Source organism: Electrophorus electricus, chromosome 6, assembly GCF_041902795.1.
Source record: "Electrophorus electricus isolate QZ-2024a chromosome 6, ASM4190279v1, whole genome shotgun sequence".
Classification (NCBI taxonomy): domain Eukaryota; kingdom Metazoa; phylum Chordata; class Actinopteri; order Gymnotiformes; family Gymnotidae; genus Electrophorus; species Electrophorus electricus.
In genome coordinates, this window is record NC_137502.1 from 935,001 (window position 1) to 952,379 (window position 17,379).

General features: G+C 45.4%; 1 protein-coding gene across 4 annotated transcripts in view; it reads left to right on the plus strand.

The window, feature by feature from the left end:
- The window catches only part of LOC113591235 (tetraspanin-9), a 147,458-nt gene extending 134,549 nt beyond the window's left edge, over positions 1 to 12,909 (plus strand). For 2 of the 4 annotated variants that reach the window (XM_035525501.2, XM_035525499.2), the window contains 5 exons: positions 1 to 40; positions 6,587 to 6,688; positions 6,975 to 7,106; positions 7,869 to 7,952; positions 8,108 to 12,909. The exon at positions 1 to 40 is cut by the window's left edge and continues 35 nt beyond it. In XM_035525501.2, coding sequence (XP_035381394.1) covers positions 1 to 40; positions 6,587 to 6,688; positions 6,975 to 7,106; positions 7,869 to 7,952; positions 8,108 to 8,191 — 442 coding nt within the window. In that variant the 3' untranslated portion in view covers positions 8,192 to 12,909. The remainder of the gene's footprint in view (positions 41 to 6,586; positions 6,689 to 6,974; positions 7,107 to 7,868; positions 7,953 to 8,107) is intronic. The other 2 variants (XR_014124043.1, XM_035525500.2) reach the window with 2 other exon arrangements.
- Positions 12,910 to 17,379: the final 4,470 nt, after the last annotated feature.

Below are 17,379 nucleotides of genomic sequence, written 5' to 3' on the forward strand. Positions count from 1 at the left end.
GCTGATCTTACTCATCCTCTTCTTCATCTACTCAGATAAGGTAAGTGCACATGCCACTAACCCTAACCCCTAACCCAAACCCTAAACCTAACCCTAACCCCTAACCCAAACCCTAATCCTAATCCTAACTCCTAACCATAACCCCTACCTCTAACCCTAACCCCTAACCCTGACTCTAACCCTAACCTCTAACCCCTAACCCTAACCCCTAACCCCTAACCCTGACTCTAACCCTAACCTCTAACCCCTAACCCCTAACCCTGACTCTAACCCTAACCTTAATCCCGTGTTGCAGACCACACATGTGTTGCTCTGCCTTTGAGACGTAACTCTGAGGGTTGGAGACGTTTGCCTCTTGTCCTGTCTGTTTGACCCAATGCTCCAGTTGTCTGTCCAGTTTGCAGCTGTCCCTTGTGTCTGAGCTGTGTGACCTTTCATATCCTGGGAATTACTTAAAGGTCAAAGGTCAGTCCACACAATTGTTCCTGATCACGACCAGTTGAAGTCACGTAATTGTGGTTCAGCGGTCTGTTACTGGTCCAGTCTCAGGGGACTCTTACTGGTCCAGTCTTGGGGGATTGTCTCATGAGCCCATGACATCCTCCCTTCTGTCAGGACTCAGATAACTGCGCTGGCACCTTTAGCGTCTGACCTCAGGATGTTAATCTCCAGGATTACTGTCCCAACAGCGATATGCGGGAGTCTCCTTTGACAAAGCCACAAGCATCACAGCAGATGCTCTCAAGCCCACTTCACCTAGTGCCCTAGCTTCTCACTGATTCTAAAGCCCACTTCACCTAGTGCCCTAGCTTCTCACTGATTCTAAAGCCCACTTCACCTAGTGCCCTAGCTTCTCACTGATTCTAAAGTCCACTTCACCTAGTGCCCTAGCTTCACACTGATTCTAAAGCCCACTCCACCTAGTGCCCTAGCTTCTCACTGATTCTAAAGCCCACTTCACTTAGTGCACTAGTTTCTCACTGATTCTAAAGCCCACTTCACTTAGTGCACTAGTTTCTCACAAACACTGGGTCTTTTAGTACTGAGAGCTGCTCCCGTTGTGTTACGATACTGTGGGGACACTGATGAAATTTGTGAGGACTTTCTGAGCTTCTTCCTGACTCCAAGGTCTCAGTGGGAAATACTAGAGCCTGCAGCCTTATCTAACACTCTAAGCCAGCTACACTGTGGAGCACAGGTAGAGCTACACTGTAGAGATAAACACAGGTAAAACTACACTATAGAGCACAGGTAGAGCTACACTGTAGAGCTACGCACAGGCAGAGCTACACTGTAGGCCACAGGCAGAGCTACACTGTAGGCCACAGGCAGAGCTACACTGTAGAGCTACGCACAGGCAGAGCTACACTGTAGAGCTACACACAGGCAGAGCTACACACAGGCAGAGCTACACTGTAGAGCTACACTCAGGTAGAGCTACACACAGGTAGAGCTACACTGTAGAGCTACACACAGGCAGAGCTACACACAGGTAGAGCTACACTCAGGTAGAGCTACACACAGGCAGAGCTACACTGTAGAGCTACACTCAGGTAGAGCTACACACAGGCAGAGCTACACTGTAGAGCTACACTCAGGTAGAGCTACACACAGGCAGAGCTACACTGTAGAGCTACACACAGGTAGAGCTACACACAGGCAGAGCTACACACAGGTAGAGCTACACACAGGTAGAGCTACACTCAGGTAGAGCTACACACAGGTAGAGCTACACTGTAGAGTCTAACCCAGACACCCTTGTTGTTTTTCTTGAGCTTTCTGACCACCTGCTAAATTTCTGCCTGAGATGTATTTTTCTCCTTTTAGTTTTATGTCTTTTAATCATTTCTCAAGGCTTTCTGTGTGTGTGTGTGTGTGTGTGTGTGTGTGTGTGTGTGTGTGTGTGTGCGCGTTAGTGTGTGTTAGTGTGTGTGTGTGTATGTGTGTGTGTGCTGGTGTGTGTTAGTGTGTGTTAGTGTGTGTGTTTGTGTGTGTGTGTTAGTGTGTGTATGTGTGTGTGTTAGTGTGTGTCTGTGTATGTGTGTGTGTTAGTGTGTGTCTGTGTATGTGTGTGTGTTAGTGTGTATGTGTCTGTATGTGTGTGTATGCATGTGTGTATGTGTGTGTGTGTGTTAGTGTGTGTGTATGTGTGTGTGTTATTGTGTGTGTGTGTATGTGTGTGTGTTATTGTGTGTGTGTGTATGTGTGTGTGTTAGTGTGTGTCTGTGTATGTGTGTGTGTTAGTGTGTGTCTGTGTATGTGTGTGTGTTAGTGTGTGTCTGTGTATGTGTGTGTGTTAGTGTGTATGTGTCTGTATGTGTGTGTATGCATGTGTGTATGTGTGTGTGTGTGTTAGTGTGTGTGTATGTGTGTGTGTTATTGTGTGTGTGTGTATGTGTGTGTGTTATTGTGTGTGTGTGTATGTGTGTGTGTTAGTGTGTGTATGTGTGTGTGTGTTAGTGTGTGTGTTAGTGTGTGTGTGTGTATGTGTGTGTGTATGTGTGTGGGTGTATGTGTGTGTGTTTCACCATCTGAGCTAACCCTGATACATTGCTCCATTACTCCTGCTCTGTACATTAAAGAGGGAGGAAGTGATTACTGTCCGTCTATCTGTCAGTCAGTCATGTTAACCCTTTAAATGCCTTAAATGCTCAGCCAGTCTCAGGGAGAATGTCTCCAAATGAGCTGTATCACATTTCCACTTTAGCGCCGCCTATCTGAACCAATCAGAGGAGATTTAACTAATTTGCTCTCCAAATCACAAAGTGTTTATATCACTGCTGAGATATGAGAATCTGCCAGCAGAAACCAGAGATGCTGTGATTATTGATTAATTGACTGGTGATTATTGATTAATAATGACATTATGGCTGCTTCATTTATAGTCAGGAAGTGACTGTGTATAGTGTGTGTATAGTGTGGATATGGCTGTTTATAGTGTGTGTGGCTGAGACAAAGGCAAACATTTTTTGCATAGTGAGTGTGTGTAGTGTGTAGGTATAGGGTAGAGTGCTCTGAATACACACACTGTGCATTACAGTGGAGTGCTCCGCATACACACACACAAAAGAGCTGGCCCTGTGGTGCCCTGCCATCTGACTACAGCAGATGGTGTAAGCCAGGCACCAGATTAGAGCATCCATCTTTACGCCTGTGACCTCACTCGGGTGGACCAGATGAAGCCGTGTGAGGTGGTTTGGGAGGCTCACTCACAGATAAGGGCTTTTACTGGCACTCTGCTCTCATTCTGTTAGTGCACAGAAACACAGATTAGATGCTAAAAGACAGAAATATAAATGTAGTGGAAGGAGCACATATGCAGAATATAATTCCTCCATTCCATAGGCAGTCTAGAGAAGGTGTCCATCTTAAGACCTAAATGTTTTATTGTGGGTTGTAGTTGTAGTTTCTTGAGGTCAGTGTATGCTGTTATCAGTCTGAATTCTACATGTGCTAAACACCAGAAGCACTGAGGGGATTCAGATGGATTACTGCTCTCCTGGGATTACTGCCCCTGCTCTCCTGGGAGTCGAGTTGTCACCTGGGTTTGTTTTTGTCAAGACAGGCAGGAAAAACTACAATCCAACACTACTAGAAGAGCTCACCATTATAATCACAAGAAATGATCAGCAAACAGATCTAGAGGTAGTTAGATGTCCTACCTCACAGAGTCCCAGTTTCTGCTGCAGTGGTGTGTTAAATTCCCTGCTGTATGTCCAGTGTGTTCAGACTGGGGTGGAGCTGTAGGGTGGAGCTGTGAGGTGGAGCTAAAACAGGAACTCAGCAGTGTCTGGCAGTGCGAACCTGAGCTCCGCACCACGAATCAGGATGAATACAGACATATAGGATGATATAGAACGGCACAGACCGGTCTTGCTTCTCCATGGATGTCATTACCAGGGCTTTGTACTACATAAATACTGAAAGATTGAACTCCTTTGAGATTTCTTATTGAGAAGAGTGATCTTAAACAGTTCTGTCTGAAAACATTTTTTATTTATTGTTTTGTTCTATTGGTAAATTGCTTGTACAGCACAGAAAGACTATTTCATTAGCAAACACTAGACTCCTTACTGGGTTTGCAGGCAAGGTTTCAGACAGACAGACAGACAGACAGACACATATACACACACACACACACACACACACACACACACACACACACACACACACACACACACACACACTGGTTTTCCCATTATATGATTGGATTATAATTGGAAGCTGCTGTTAGCTCTAATTTAAACATTAAACATCACTACATTATCCAAACACTGTCCTGCCACCCAACATTAAACACCACCACAGTGTCCAAACACTGCCCTGCTGCCCATTGTTAAACAAACTCACACATCTGCAAGCTTGCAAGTGGCTTTCAAGTGTCAAAACCTAACCAAGAGAAATGAGTGTGTGTGTGTGTGTGTGTGTGTGTGTGTGTGTGTGTCTGCCCACAGCTGAAATGCCCTGTCTTCATTTGGACTCTGTGCTTGAGTTGCTTCCAGCTAGATAGATTTACCTTAAACCTCAGCAGAGGTCATGCAAATACCCTAAAAAGTGATCGAGTCTTTCATTACAAGCTGTAAAAGTTCCCTCTTAGAGGAGGTGGTGGTACAGGAACAGTCTAGCAGTCAGACATTGTATCAGACATGAAGGGTTGGATATAGAGCTCCGTCTCTGAGCCAGTCAGGCTTTCCCTCACGATCAGAATAGCCAGGCTGGCAGCCACTGGGCCGGGTGCACAGTACTAATCACATTTCTGCACAACAGCAAAGACTCTAATTGTACGTGTTATTAATGCTGCACTTCAGATACAGTGATAAGCGTATCCATGTGTCGGCACTTAAAACCGCATCGATGTCTCATCAGACACTCTTCATCTCAGTGTGTTTTTGCTCAGATATGATGATTGTAACTCTCAGTGCTCCGAGGCCAAGTGTAAGTGGGTCACATTAAAACTCTAGGACACTAGGACCCTGCGGTGTGTACTGGGATCATAGGACACTAGGACCCTGCGGTGTGTACTGGGATCATAGGACACTAGGACCCTGCGGTGTGTACTGGGATCATAGGACACTAGGACCCTGCGGTGTGTACTGGGATCATAGGACACTAGGACCCTGCGGTGTGTACTGGGATCATAGGACACTAGGACCCTGCGGTGTGTACTGGGATCATAGGACACTAGGACCCTGCGGTGTGAGTAAGAGTAACTGGGATTTCTGAGCCTTCCTGACGACCAGAGCTCTACACACACAGACTCCTGCACATGCAGGGTATTCTAAACCATTTATCAGCATTCTCTTTAAATACAGATGAAGGAGAGTGTATATATATTCCCCACAAATTCAAATATAAGCAACTTCATAACTCATCAGAAAAAATTAACAAAAGCCAATAATAACACTAAAAACAACAATAATGATGATAATAACCTCAGCTGTGAGTATTGAGACACTAACAGGTTGTCTGTGAGCTCCGACACACACACACACACACACACACACACACACACACACACACACACACACACACACACACACACACACACACACATCATTTATTTCTCCTGTCATTGATGGTTTGCTGCATCACTGTAACTAAGGACATGCTTTATGAACATGAACATGGATTTTTTAATTAAATGTGAATAAGACAAATTCTCTGAAATTTCAGATGCACTTGTGAGTTTTTTTTCTGGAACAAAGCGTCCCTTTGTGCCTGTGTTTAATGATGGTGTTAAATATGTAACAGATTTAATCTGATGTGTCACAGCTCATGACGGGTGTCTTTTGTAGTCATTTTGTAGTCATCATGATTTGCTCTTCCACGGCTCAGCATTGTTACGTTGTCATCACCGTTGTAGTGTTTTTAATCACCCCTGATCCGCCCTAATCACCCCTGACCCGCCCTAATCACCCCTAACTTACCTTAATCACCCCTGACCTGCCCTAATCACCCCTGACCCACCCTAATCACCCCTGACCCGCCCTAATCACCCCTAACTTGCCTTAATCACCCCTGACCCGCCCTAATCACCCCTGACCCACCCTAATCACCCCTAACTTGCCTTAATCACCCCTGACCCGCCCTAATCACCCCTGACCCACCCTAATCACCCATAACTTGCTCTATTCACCCCTGTCTTGCTCTAATCACCCCTAACCACCCCTTTCCATGACGGCGGCTGTGATACAGAAGGCCTGAAGCAGCTGTGTGCATCAACATCTCATAAAGACCTCTGATGAAGTTTTTATCTCACACAATCAAGTGGAAAAATATTCTGGATGCCAGAGGAAACATGTGAAGATTATCTGGTATTCTAAATATATGCCTAAATGCTCTGTGGCAGTAGTGTCCTGTTCGAGCTGGTTAGACCATCCTGTCTCTGTCAATGACTGTTACTTATATAACGGCACCAGACTGAGTCAGTGGATTTGGCCGAGGAAGTCACAGAAGGGGGTTTTCTCCTTTAGAGATTAGGCGTTTCTTCATCAGTGTAATCTCTCTGTGTCAAATGAGTTTCTGATGTCAGATGCAGATTAGGGATTAAATCCCAGTGTAATCCTGGTCCTAATGCTGTTCACAGGTCAGTAAGAATGCTAAACAGGACCTGAAGGATGGTCTGTCCCTCTACTACTCTGACAGCAACATTGGCCTGAGGAACGCCTGGAATATCATCCAAGCTGAGGTAACCACGTGTGTCTCCTGTGTTCACACACACATACTGATCATACACTATGATAGTCTTACTACTATCATTGAGGTAAAAAACATTTTATTGTCATTTTGGTGAAGGAGAAGTTGCATGAGCTTGTGAGTTAAGGTACTGACATACAACGGCCAAGAGAGTGCAGTTAGGAAATCTCACCTCAGGAGACACGGGTGAGGGACAGAGAGCCTTCCCTCCCTGCTCCTGCTGTGATTCTGCTGTGTAAAGCTGACTTCCTGTGTGTCTCTGCTGGGACATGGCACAGTGGCAGTGCTGTGGGGTGAGTGGATACACAGACTGGCACGAGGCCTTCAAGGAGAAGGTGGTGCCTGACCGCTGCTGCCAGGAGCACTACCAGGAGTGTGGCCGCAACGCCACCAATGAGTTCTGGGAGCGGGTAAGGGTGCGCCAGCCTGGACCTCCTTAGCAGAACCACAGCACCACACAACATTTACAAAATACACAAAATATTTACACATTTGTGTGTGTGATGAGTAGATAGGTTTAATGGACAATTAGTATCTTAAATTGTTTTATGAATTTTTATGAACAGCAGGAGAAAGAAATTCGGAAAGTAATTTGGTTTTTCAGGATGTGTGTGTGTGTGTGTGTGTGTGTGTGTGTGTGTGTGTGTGTGTGTGTGTGTGTGTGTGAGTGTGAGAGAGAGAGAGAGAGAGAGAGAGAGAGAGACAGATCTAGGAACTTGTGGAGTCATTTGTCAGGTCATCATGAGAAAATGTTTTTTCTTTTAGAAAACAAAGAATGAACGTCTTTTTTTTATACCTTCAAACATTTAAAAATAGTTGTTTTTCTTTATAGTCACTACAGAAGTTACAGTTGCATCCACAGTCACAGTTCGGTTAATGTGTAATAACTGCAGAACTTAGTTGCACCTTTACACAAGTTGATGGAAATTCCCCTTAAAAATAATACCACACACATCACACGCAGGACCAGAACTACACAGTGTAGTGTCCATGTGTTTGTGCGTGTTTGTAGGTGTTCATGTGTTTGTGGAGTCTTTATCATATAAAGATTTTAATTAAATCAGCTCTATGTGAGTTAGGGGATAATGACGGATCTGCCTGAAGTAAGGCCTTTTCCAGCTGTTGTGTTTATTTTCTTGTTTACTGTGTGATTGATATTTGTTTACCTGCAGGGCTGTTTTGAGAAGGTGGAGGAGTGGTTGGATGACAACAAACATCTGCTCGGTACAATCGCCATGTGCATCGTGGTGGTGCAGGTAGTCTTGCATTCTTGTGTGTGTGTGCGCGCGCACATGCCTCTCTCCTCAGACACTTAGACAGGTTTCACATAAGTGCATTGGGTTGTCATCTACGTACGTGTGTGTGTGTGTGTGTGTGTGTGTGTGTGTGTGTGTGTGTGTGTGTGTGTCAGACGGAGCTCCTCGTTAAGGTACTGAGGGCAGTTGGAGTCACAGTGACCTGTGTCATCCTGACCCTCCGAGTTGCTGCAGACTGAGACTCCGAAGTCTCTCTCTACGTGCCCGACACCCTCACGACACTCCGACTTCTTGGCATTGACAGCGTAGATGCTCGGCCATTATAGCAGTAGGACTGTGCGCTGATCCGTCGGACGATGCTCTGTTTCCCAGTGCCGAGTGTTCGAGGTGTGACGGGCAGGAGGCACATCGATCATGGCGTGTCTGTTCCCATGGCGCTGAGGAGGGGAGCGTTCTCTGTGTTGGCAGGGTCGACCCTAACCCTAAAGATGATGTGGCTCAGATCCAGCTCAGCCTTTGTTTGACGTGACCATCCACATTGTCTGAAACAGGCAGATCACAGTGACTGCATCTTTACAGCTCAATTTATCTCCGCAACATACTGCCACTCTGTCACATGTAATTCTTCACTTCGGAGAAGAAAGGAGGTTCCTCACCTCAGAATGGCACTGAGAGGGAGGGTCATCTGCCTCAATGCTGCATCTCAGTGCTGTACTTTCCAGTGTGTGTCTCACTCCAGTCTCCCTAAATCTCTGTTCTTTTGCAGGTCCTGGGTATGGCCTTCTCCATGACACTGTTCCATCAAATCCACAGAACGGGGAAGAAGTACGATGCCTAGGCTGAACGCAGGGGGCGGGGGGCGTGGGGGCAGGCTCTACAGCGTTTTTATTGGACTGACTTTGGAGGACTGCTCCACCCTCCTGTCATTGACCACGCCCCCTAACGTTCTCCTCGCCTGCACAGACCTCTGCCCCCCCGATGCCACGCCCACCAGAGAGAAGGCAGGGCAGAACAAGAACTCCAGCTGCCAACAGGAAGTCCTCTACAACCTTTCTTTTGTACACATTCATTTTGGACTAACTGATGTTTGCAGGAACGAAATCATATCACGACAAGCGCTTTGCTAATGCTCTCACTCGCGGAGGACTAAGAACTGTGCCGCCTCTGAACAGTGTCCATGTGTTCAAATCTCCTGAGTCTTCTACTCTAAGAAAAACTTTTTGTCATTTCAGTGGTATTTTTAATTTTCTATTTTTGCTACCCCCTTTAATTCTCAATTTTATGCAACTCCACATAAGAGGCTGTATGTGACTGCTTTGTAGGAGACAGAGTACAGACAGACAGCATACAGACAGACAGCGAACAAACACACAGACAACATACAGACACACAGACGGCATACAGACAGACAGCACAGACAGACAGACAGCATACAGACAGAGAGACGGCATACAGACAGACAAACAGTGTAGTGGTCTTGGTTGTTGGTGTTCTCAGACTTGTTGGTCCATAATTGTGACGATTTAAAGGTTTCACACAGACTGGCCCATGTGTCTGGATATAGGCAATCATGGACATTTCAGTCTGGATTTCTGTATGTTACATTTCTACACAATTAAGGTAATTGTTGTTATTATTATTATTATTATTATTATGGACTACAATGTCTATTTTGAGATGACATGCAAGGATGTTCCCACATGGCGTTCTGTACCATGTAGATGCAGTGCTGTACAGTTGAAACGGAGCAAAAGGAAAAAGAAGGGTTAAAGTTAGCGGAGCGTGTCCACCACGGAACGTGTCCATCATGGAACGTGTCCACCACACAGCAGTGCCCTCCACAGACGTCCAGACATCATAAGGTCATGTGATCAGTCTGCGTTCTCTCTGCTGTGTAGCCTAGCTGTTCATGCTGAGCTTTTCTCTTGTCCTGTGTTTCATTGTATATTCTGGGAATCAGGAATGTGGCGTAGACGTCTTGACCGCCTCCTTTTCAGATGACAGTCCTGTCCTTTCCTCTAGTTCGGTTTCTGCTGTGGAAGTCTTTGTGTCTCCTGCCTATGAGTGAGTGGAAGGGGCCTGATCAGCACTGACGGCTAACGAGGCTAACGAGGCTAACGAGGCCTGAAGTGGGAGGTCATCTCGTTACACCTCATTACGCTTCCTTATGTTTCATTGCTGCACACAAATTATTCTACCGTAGTCATCAGCTAACCCATCTCCACCCAGGCTGCCACGCCCGTGGAACTGTTGGAGGTCGGGGTTTAGTTGGTGCTGTGCTTATAAATCCACCCCTCGTCTAACCAGGTCTGACGGAGACAGGGTTTTGCGGTTTACTGAACTGTAGGGAGTGTTGAAGTTAAACCGTCAGGGCCCAGAGGTGGTCAGCAGTTCAGATTTACATCCTGAAGGTGCAGACCATTGGAGAAGAGGCACCATGTTTGAGGAGGTGTATGGAGAAAGAGGAACAGCTGCCAGGAAACAGTTACCAAACATCACAGTGCTGGACTCACACAGGAACTGCACACACTGTTTTGTGGTGTTTTTTGTGTGTTTGTTTTTGTTTTGCATGGCAAAACTGTCTCCAGTAGGCAGAACTCCAGCGACACAAACATAATGGAGAGTGTGGCAGTCGATGAAGGCTGATGGGTCACGTGATTACGTTAAATCCACTCACGTACAGGACAGGAGACACTATCTTGTGTAATTCTGCTACATGATGACGTGCAGCGGGTCAAGGTCGTCAGCAGTGCCAAACCCAGCCTCCATAATCTTAGTTTGACTTTTTTACAGATATGAACTGTTACCGTGACCTTCCAAGTGTAGATAACCACTTGCATTTGGAAAGCATTACAATCATTATTCCATCTGAAGTTTGGCTACAGTCAGATGAGTTGCATGTGAAGGAATGATGAAGTTAAATATTATGCAAAATTAACAACAGTATTGCACAAGTGGTTTTAACTTCCTTAATCATTTTGAAATCACCATGAAGTGTTAGAAAGGATGTGTGTAATATCTACCTGCACACGGGACAAACTTAACATCTGTTCATTTTGAACTTTAACATAAGTTAATTTGTAAACGTTCCCTTTTTGTGTTTATATTGGTTGTCATATTCCATATGGGGTTTCTCTCTAAAACAAGCTGAGCACTATGAGAAGGGCACCAACTTAACAGAATTAAAATTTTGAAAATGTACCAGTTTGACTGCCTGAATGTCAGAGGTGCAGATCCGTTTTGGGGCGCCGTTGGCACAGGGACAGACTTGTAGCAGGCAAAGTTTTGGTGCGCTTTCAGAAGTATCTCTCTTTCAAACTTTTGCATAATTGGCTCAAACCAGCATGCTTACCATAAACTCCTCTAAAGCTCTGGGTGAGTTGTCTCTCTGCTAATGCTTTACACTTTAAACTCTCTGTGTTTTTTGCTCGCTGACTAAATCCATCGGGCTCCTTTCTCCTGGCACAGTCAAGAACCATCAGCTTTTGGGTTTGGGTTTGTGTTTGTGTTGTATATACGTCATGTTCTCTCAGCGCCCTGTTTTTACCCAGTTGGTGTTTTTAGATGTGTTTCGTTTGTTTACAGATGTGTTTGTTATTTCTGCATTTGTTACTCTGTTGTGTGCATGTTGCTATTTGTTGTTTGCTTATTTTGTGCTTGTGTTGCTCACAACTATTATCCAAGTATTCCAATCATCCTCTGATGCTTTGCTACAAAATGACTTGATTGGTTTGAAAAGAAGGGATTTGGAAAGTAGCTGATGCTGTCATACCCGTGCTGTGGTGCTATAGTGCGATGCCAGCGTCGTCATACCCGTGCTGTGGTGCCATAGTGCGAGGTCAGCATCGTCATACCCGTGCTGTGGTGCTATAGTGCGATGCCAGCGTTGTCATACCCGTGCTGTGGTGCTATAGTGCGATGCCAGCGTTGTCATACCCGTGCTGTGGTGCTATAGTGCGATGCCAGCGTCGTCATACCCGTGCTGTGGTGCCATAGTGTGAGGTCAGCGTCGTCATACCCGTGCTGTGGTGCTATAGTGCGATGCCAGCGTTGTCATACCCGTGCTGTGGTGCTATAGTGCGATGCCAGCGTCGTCATACCCGTGCTGTGGTGCCATAGTGTGAGGTCAGCGTCGTCATACCCGTGCTGTGGTGCTATAGTGCGATGCCAGCGTCGTCATACCCGTGCTGTGGTGCCATAGTGCAAGGTCAGCGTCGTCATACCCGTGCTGTGGTGCTATAGTGCGATGCCAGCGTTGTCATACCCGTGCTGTGGTGCTATAGTGCGATGCCCAACATGCCAACTAGTGGACTGAACCTTTCTGAGTGCTGTGTTGGAGGTCATGGTGGGTAGAAGTTCCAATGTCCTGTTCCCCCAAATTTGTCCTCTGGAGGGTTGCTACATGTAAAACACTATAAATATCTATATTAGGTGGTGCACTAAATTTCATTCTATAAAATCCAACTATTTTTTAAATAAAGTTTGTTGCTAAATTCCAGGATAATGTAGTTAATAATTTTCAATGACTAAAATGTTTTTTTATGCAGTATTTCAGACACAACACTGAACATTTATCACTGAACCTATATCATCTCTGCATGAGGTACTGCTGGTGTTTCTATGGTGATAAACATCCTGAAACCACAATGGGGATTAATGTGGCTCCTGCCCGTGAACCCATGGAGCTTTAAATGAGATGTTCATTACGACAGGAGAGAATAACGAGGTTTAAAACCGATTCTGCACACCTCCACGTAACAGTGTGCAGGATGGAGGTAACAGTTTGATCCAAGTGCAGGATTATTGTTATTTTCTTATATGATCGATATTGTTATATTGATCAGTATTGTTATATTGATCATACATATGTACATGCTTGTCTTCTAAATACATACCTCTATATTCTTATTTTGTATTTAGTTCCATGTAATTAAATAAACTTGCTAGAATTGCTTGATCCCACATTACTGACTGTTTACAAAACAAAACTAAGAACATGGAGCTGTTTTCTGGAGATTCGCTCAGCCTTGGCATAAACATGGAAGAGGAACATACAGGGACATCCTCGAAATGGACATCACTGCCCTCAAAGTAAAAGGGATAAAAATGAGTGAATAAATAAAACAAGCTAAACACTTAAATGGTGTGAAACTGTGTGAAAAGTTTCATATTTTGTTTGATAACACACCCCTGTTCCAGCGTAACCAGTCACACAGATCTGTGGCTTGTGAGGTCGGTCTGAATGCCACAGTCTGTACCACTGTGTCTGTAGCGTGAACGTCGGCCCTGGTGACATTAACACTGCCACAAAGCTTCACGATTATTCAGGACCAATGGAGTGGAGTGGACGTGGAGTCACGGTATTTCCCAGCCCCTCTGCTACATGCTAGCAGGACATCAGGGCTGCTGTCCACACTCACGACCCACTGCTGTACCATCTCGTCATCTCACCATGGTAGGAGAGCTGAAGCTCAGCAGGACAGACACCTTCTCCATCCTCAGTCCCTGGACTCCTCGTGCTCTGTTCTCCTTCAGTAAATCCATGGAGCCCTCGAACAACACCAGGATATGTCTCCAGAGTAAAACACTTCCTAGTGGAGACTAAAAACTCTACCATGCATTTTGATATGAATAAAAACAAAAAACAAAATGTAAATCAGACATGTCCATGTTGAGAATCACAGAGCTGCACTTGCTGTTACTGCGTGGAAACACTTCTACACACTTTCCTTCATTAGTGCAACATCTCTCTCTACTTTCCATACAATTGTAGTGGCTTTTCTGCATATGAAAAACATCACTGCAGACATAAATTCCCCATGAAACCGCAGGGTAGGACATGCAGAAAGGCAACCAAGCAAAACACTTCAACCATGTTTTCTATCTCTGCACATCGCACGCTGCTGCTTCCTTACTGATTATCTGATAATCTTAGTCATTCCACAGTCAGTAAAAATGTTAAACACACGAGGGGCACATGGTCTAACCGACTGCCAGAGGGGCATCTGTGCCTGATCAGTCCTCAGTGTGTGAGAAAGCAGGTGTGTTCTGCATCACAGCCTCAGACCAGACTGACCCGCTGCCTCCAAATCACACCATCTGTGTTTGCTTCCTGTGGCATGACCCCGGCACTCGGTGGTCTCCTGGGCTATGCAGCCTCAATACGAACGCACAGAGCACAGAGGATATTAGCAGCTCACCAAACCGGAGCAGCATGACTGGCGTTTTTCATATTCACACTCGTCCTTGGTGAGGCTCTGTCTCATGGGGAAAACAACATCCCTGCTTAGAATATCTCACAGATGATGGGATGGATGTATGTCAAGGTTGCAGAGAAAATAGCTTCTGTTTGGAATTAACTTTTCCCATTAGTGCATTTGATTTAAATGATCCACATGTGGAATTGTTCCCATTTTGTCAGTCTGCTTCTTGTTACGTGCATGACTGAGTCTCACTTGTCCAAAGAGCAACACAGAGATGCGGAGAGTGGTGGGAAAGTTATAATTAGCACCATGTGAAGAGGAGGAGGGGAGGAGTCTGGACAAGGGAGGGCTCAATGATTCCCGGTGGGGTTAACCCTAACCCTAACCCCTAGGTCTAACCCTAAACCCTAACCCTAACCCCTAGGTCTAACTCTAAACCCTAACCCCTAGGTCTAACCCTAAACCCTAACCCTAACCCCTAGGTCTAACCCTAAACCCTAACCCTAACCCCTAGGTCTAACTCTAAACCCTAACCCCTAGGTCTAACCCTAAACCCTAACCCTAACCCCTAGGTCTAACCCTAAACCCTAACCCCTAGGTCTAACCCTAAACCCTAACCCCTAGGTCTAACCCTAAACCCTAACCCCTAGGTCTAACCCTAAACCCTAACCCTAACCCCTAGGTCTAACCCTAAACCCTAACCCTAACCCCTAGGTCTAACCCTAAACCCTAACCCTAACCCCTAGGTCTAACCCTAAACCCAAACCCTAACCCTAACCCCTAGGTCTAACCCTAAACCCTAACCCTAACCCCTAGGTCTAACTCTAAACCCTAACCCCTAGGTCTAAGCCTAAACCATAACCATAAACCTAACCCTAACCCCTAGGTCCAAGCCTAAACCATAACCCTAAACCTAACCCTAACCCATAGGTCTAACCCTAAACCATAACCCTAAACCTAACTCTAACCCTAAACCCTAATCCTAATCCCTAGGTCTAACCCTAAACCATAACCCTAAACCTAACCCTAACCCATAGGTCTAACCCTAAACCATAACCCTAAACCTAACCCTAACCCCTAGGTCTAACCCTAAACCCTAAACCTAACTTTAACCCTAAACCCTAACCCTTAAAACCAACAATAACCCTAAACCCAACACTAACCCTAATCCCTAAGCACTAACCCAAATCCCTAAATCCTAACCCTAGCCTTAACCCTAAACCTAACTCTAAAACTCTCCTGTCAGGTTAAGTCTTGCCTTAGCCACAGCAATACTGCGCTTCTACTCACACACCCACAATATATATGTGATTACATTGATGATACTCCACTACGTAATCACACAACTACATCATCATATGTTTCAGTTAAATGAGTTTTTGCATATGTTAACAAGTGAAAATGTAATTCAAATTCAATATAATATTAATGTACATGTGCTCTACAAGTCAAAAACCGTATTCAGGCAGTGCACTATAGCCAGACAGGCAGTTAGACAGATTACCTCTGGCACTGACAGCACAGACAACAGACAGACAGTTAGACAGACAGACAGAGCACTTCCATCACAGACAGCACAGACAGGACAGATAGGACAGACAGGCAGGTCTGAGAGGGGCAACATTAGAATACCGTGAAATGCGTGTGGGAATGAGGGTTAGTTAAAGTCAGTACAGACGTCATGTTGTCGCCCTGCTGGGCGTTCTGTGGGTTTCTGCATGACATCTGAACAGCTAATATCTCCAACATGTGCAGATGAACTTAAAGACCTCAAACTCACAGCAGCATGTCGCTCATTTCTGACGTACGACTCTCTGAAGCTCATGAAGAAAGTCCTTGTGAAAGTCCAGTTTCTCAGAGTTCTTTCTGTTTTGTATTTGATCCTAAAGCCAATTTAACTGAAACCAGGGTCTTCAATGGCAAAATGAAGACACACACACACACACGTTTCTACTCTAATGGCTCGTGTGTATCACCTAATCAGCCTAACACAGCTCAGCTCCTACATGTCACTACCATGTTAGTGCGACTGTTAGTAATGTCACGACCCTGTCAGTGTGACTGTGTTAATAATACTAAACATCTAGTCTGTAGTGGTCCTGGACCTGAACAGTGACAGCAGAGGATCTGTGTTTATAGAGGATTTATGTCCCTTCACGTCAGGCACCTCAGTGTGATCTGCGCCGTTAGTTACGAGCCAGACGATGGTACTGAGGAGACTAACGATTGCGAGTACTACCCAGCGCTCTGATCCTCAGACATCACCATGAAACACGTGGATCAGACACCTAAGCACAACAGCGCCTCAGATACTCAGCACATGGGCGTCTGATTACTGAGTGAAGTGCTTTCTGTTTGAGTGATGGTTCTCTCACAGGACACACACGAGGCCAAGAGAGAGTGGAAGCTATAACACTCAATAACACTCAGTGGTGAAGGTCCTGGACTACTAATTAGAAGGTTGCCAGTCCCACCACTGCCAAGCTGCCACTGTTCGGCCACTGAACAGCACCCTTAACCCTCAATTACTCAAGTTGTATTACATTACATAGCTGTAAGTCACTTTGGTTAAAAGTGTCAGATAAATAACACTCGTGTTTGCTCAAATCTGGAACAAGCACAGTGACACCACGACACCAGCAGGGAGGAATGTACGATGTTCCGGGCTCAGAGGTCAGCTCTCTCTCGCCCTACATACACTTTACATAATTCAGCATTTATGGAAACGCATGAGATTTTTTAACAAAGGCATGCATTCTTTCTGTGACTTTTGTAATAAACCCATCATAATCAAATGGGCCTTTAAGGACATTAGCAAATCTACAGAATAACATTAATAACAGTGTAATACACAAGCAAGGATATTGTCTGTATGGCTAAAAACTAATCTCAAAACTAAAACACTACTGCCACCGGCTGGTCATATGCAAAAAAAAAAAACACTACTGGAGAGAGAGAGAGAGAGGGGAAATGTTATAAAGATGATAATGTAATACTGTATCCTTCTGTACATCCTTCTGTGTTCAACGCCGTGGTGTTGGGGTCAGAGGCGCATCCACACGGTCGCTGGGCAGATAGCAGTATTGAGGACAGTCTCCTCTGCTCTGGGATGTGGGTCTGGCTCTGTCTCCTCTGCTCTGGGATGTGGGTCTGCTTCCGACTCCCTCACAGGTACGCGAGTCACTCCAGTGTATGCCGACACTCACGCTACACAGATGACGCTG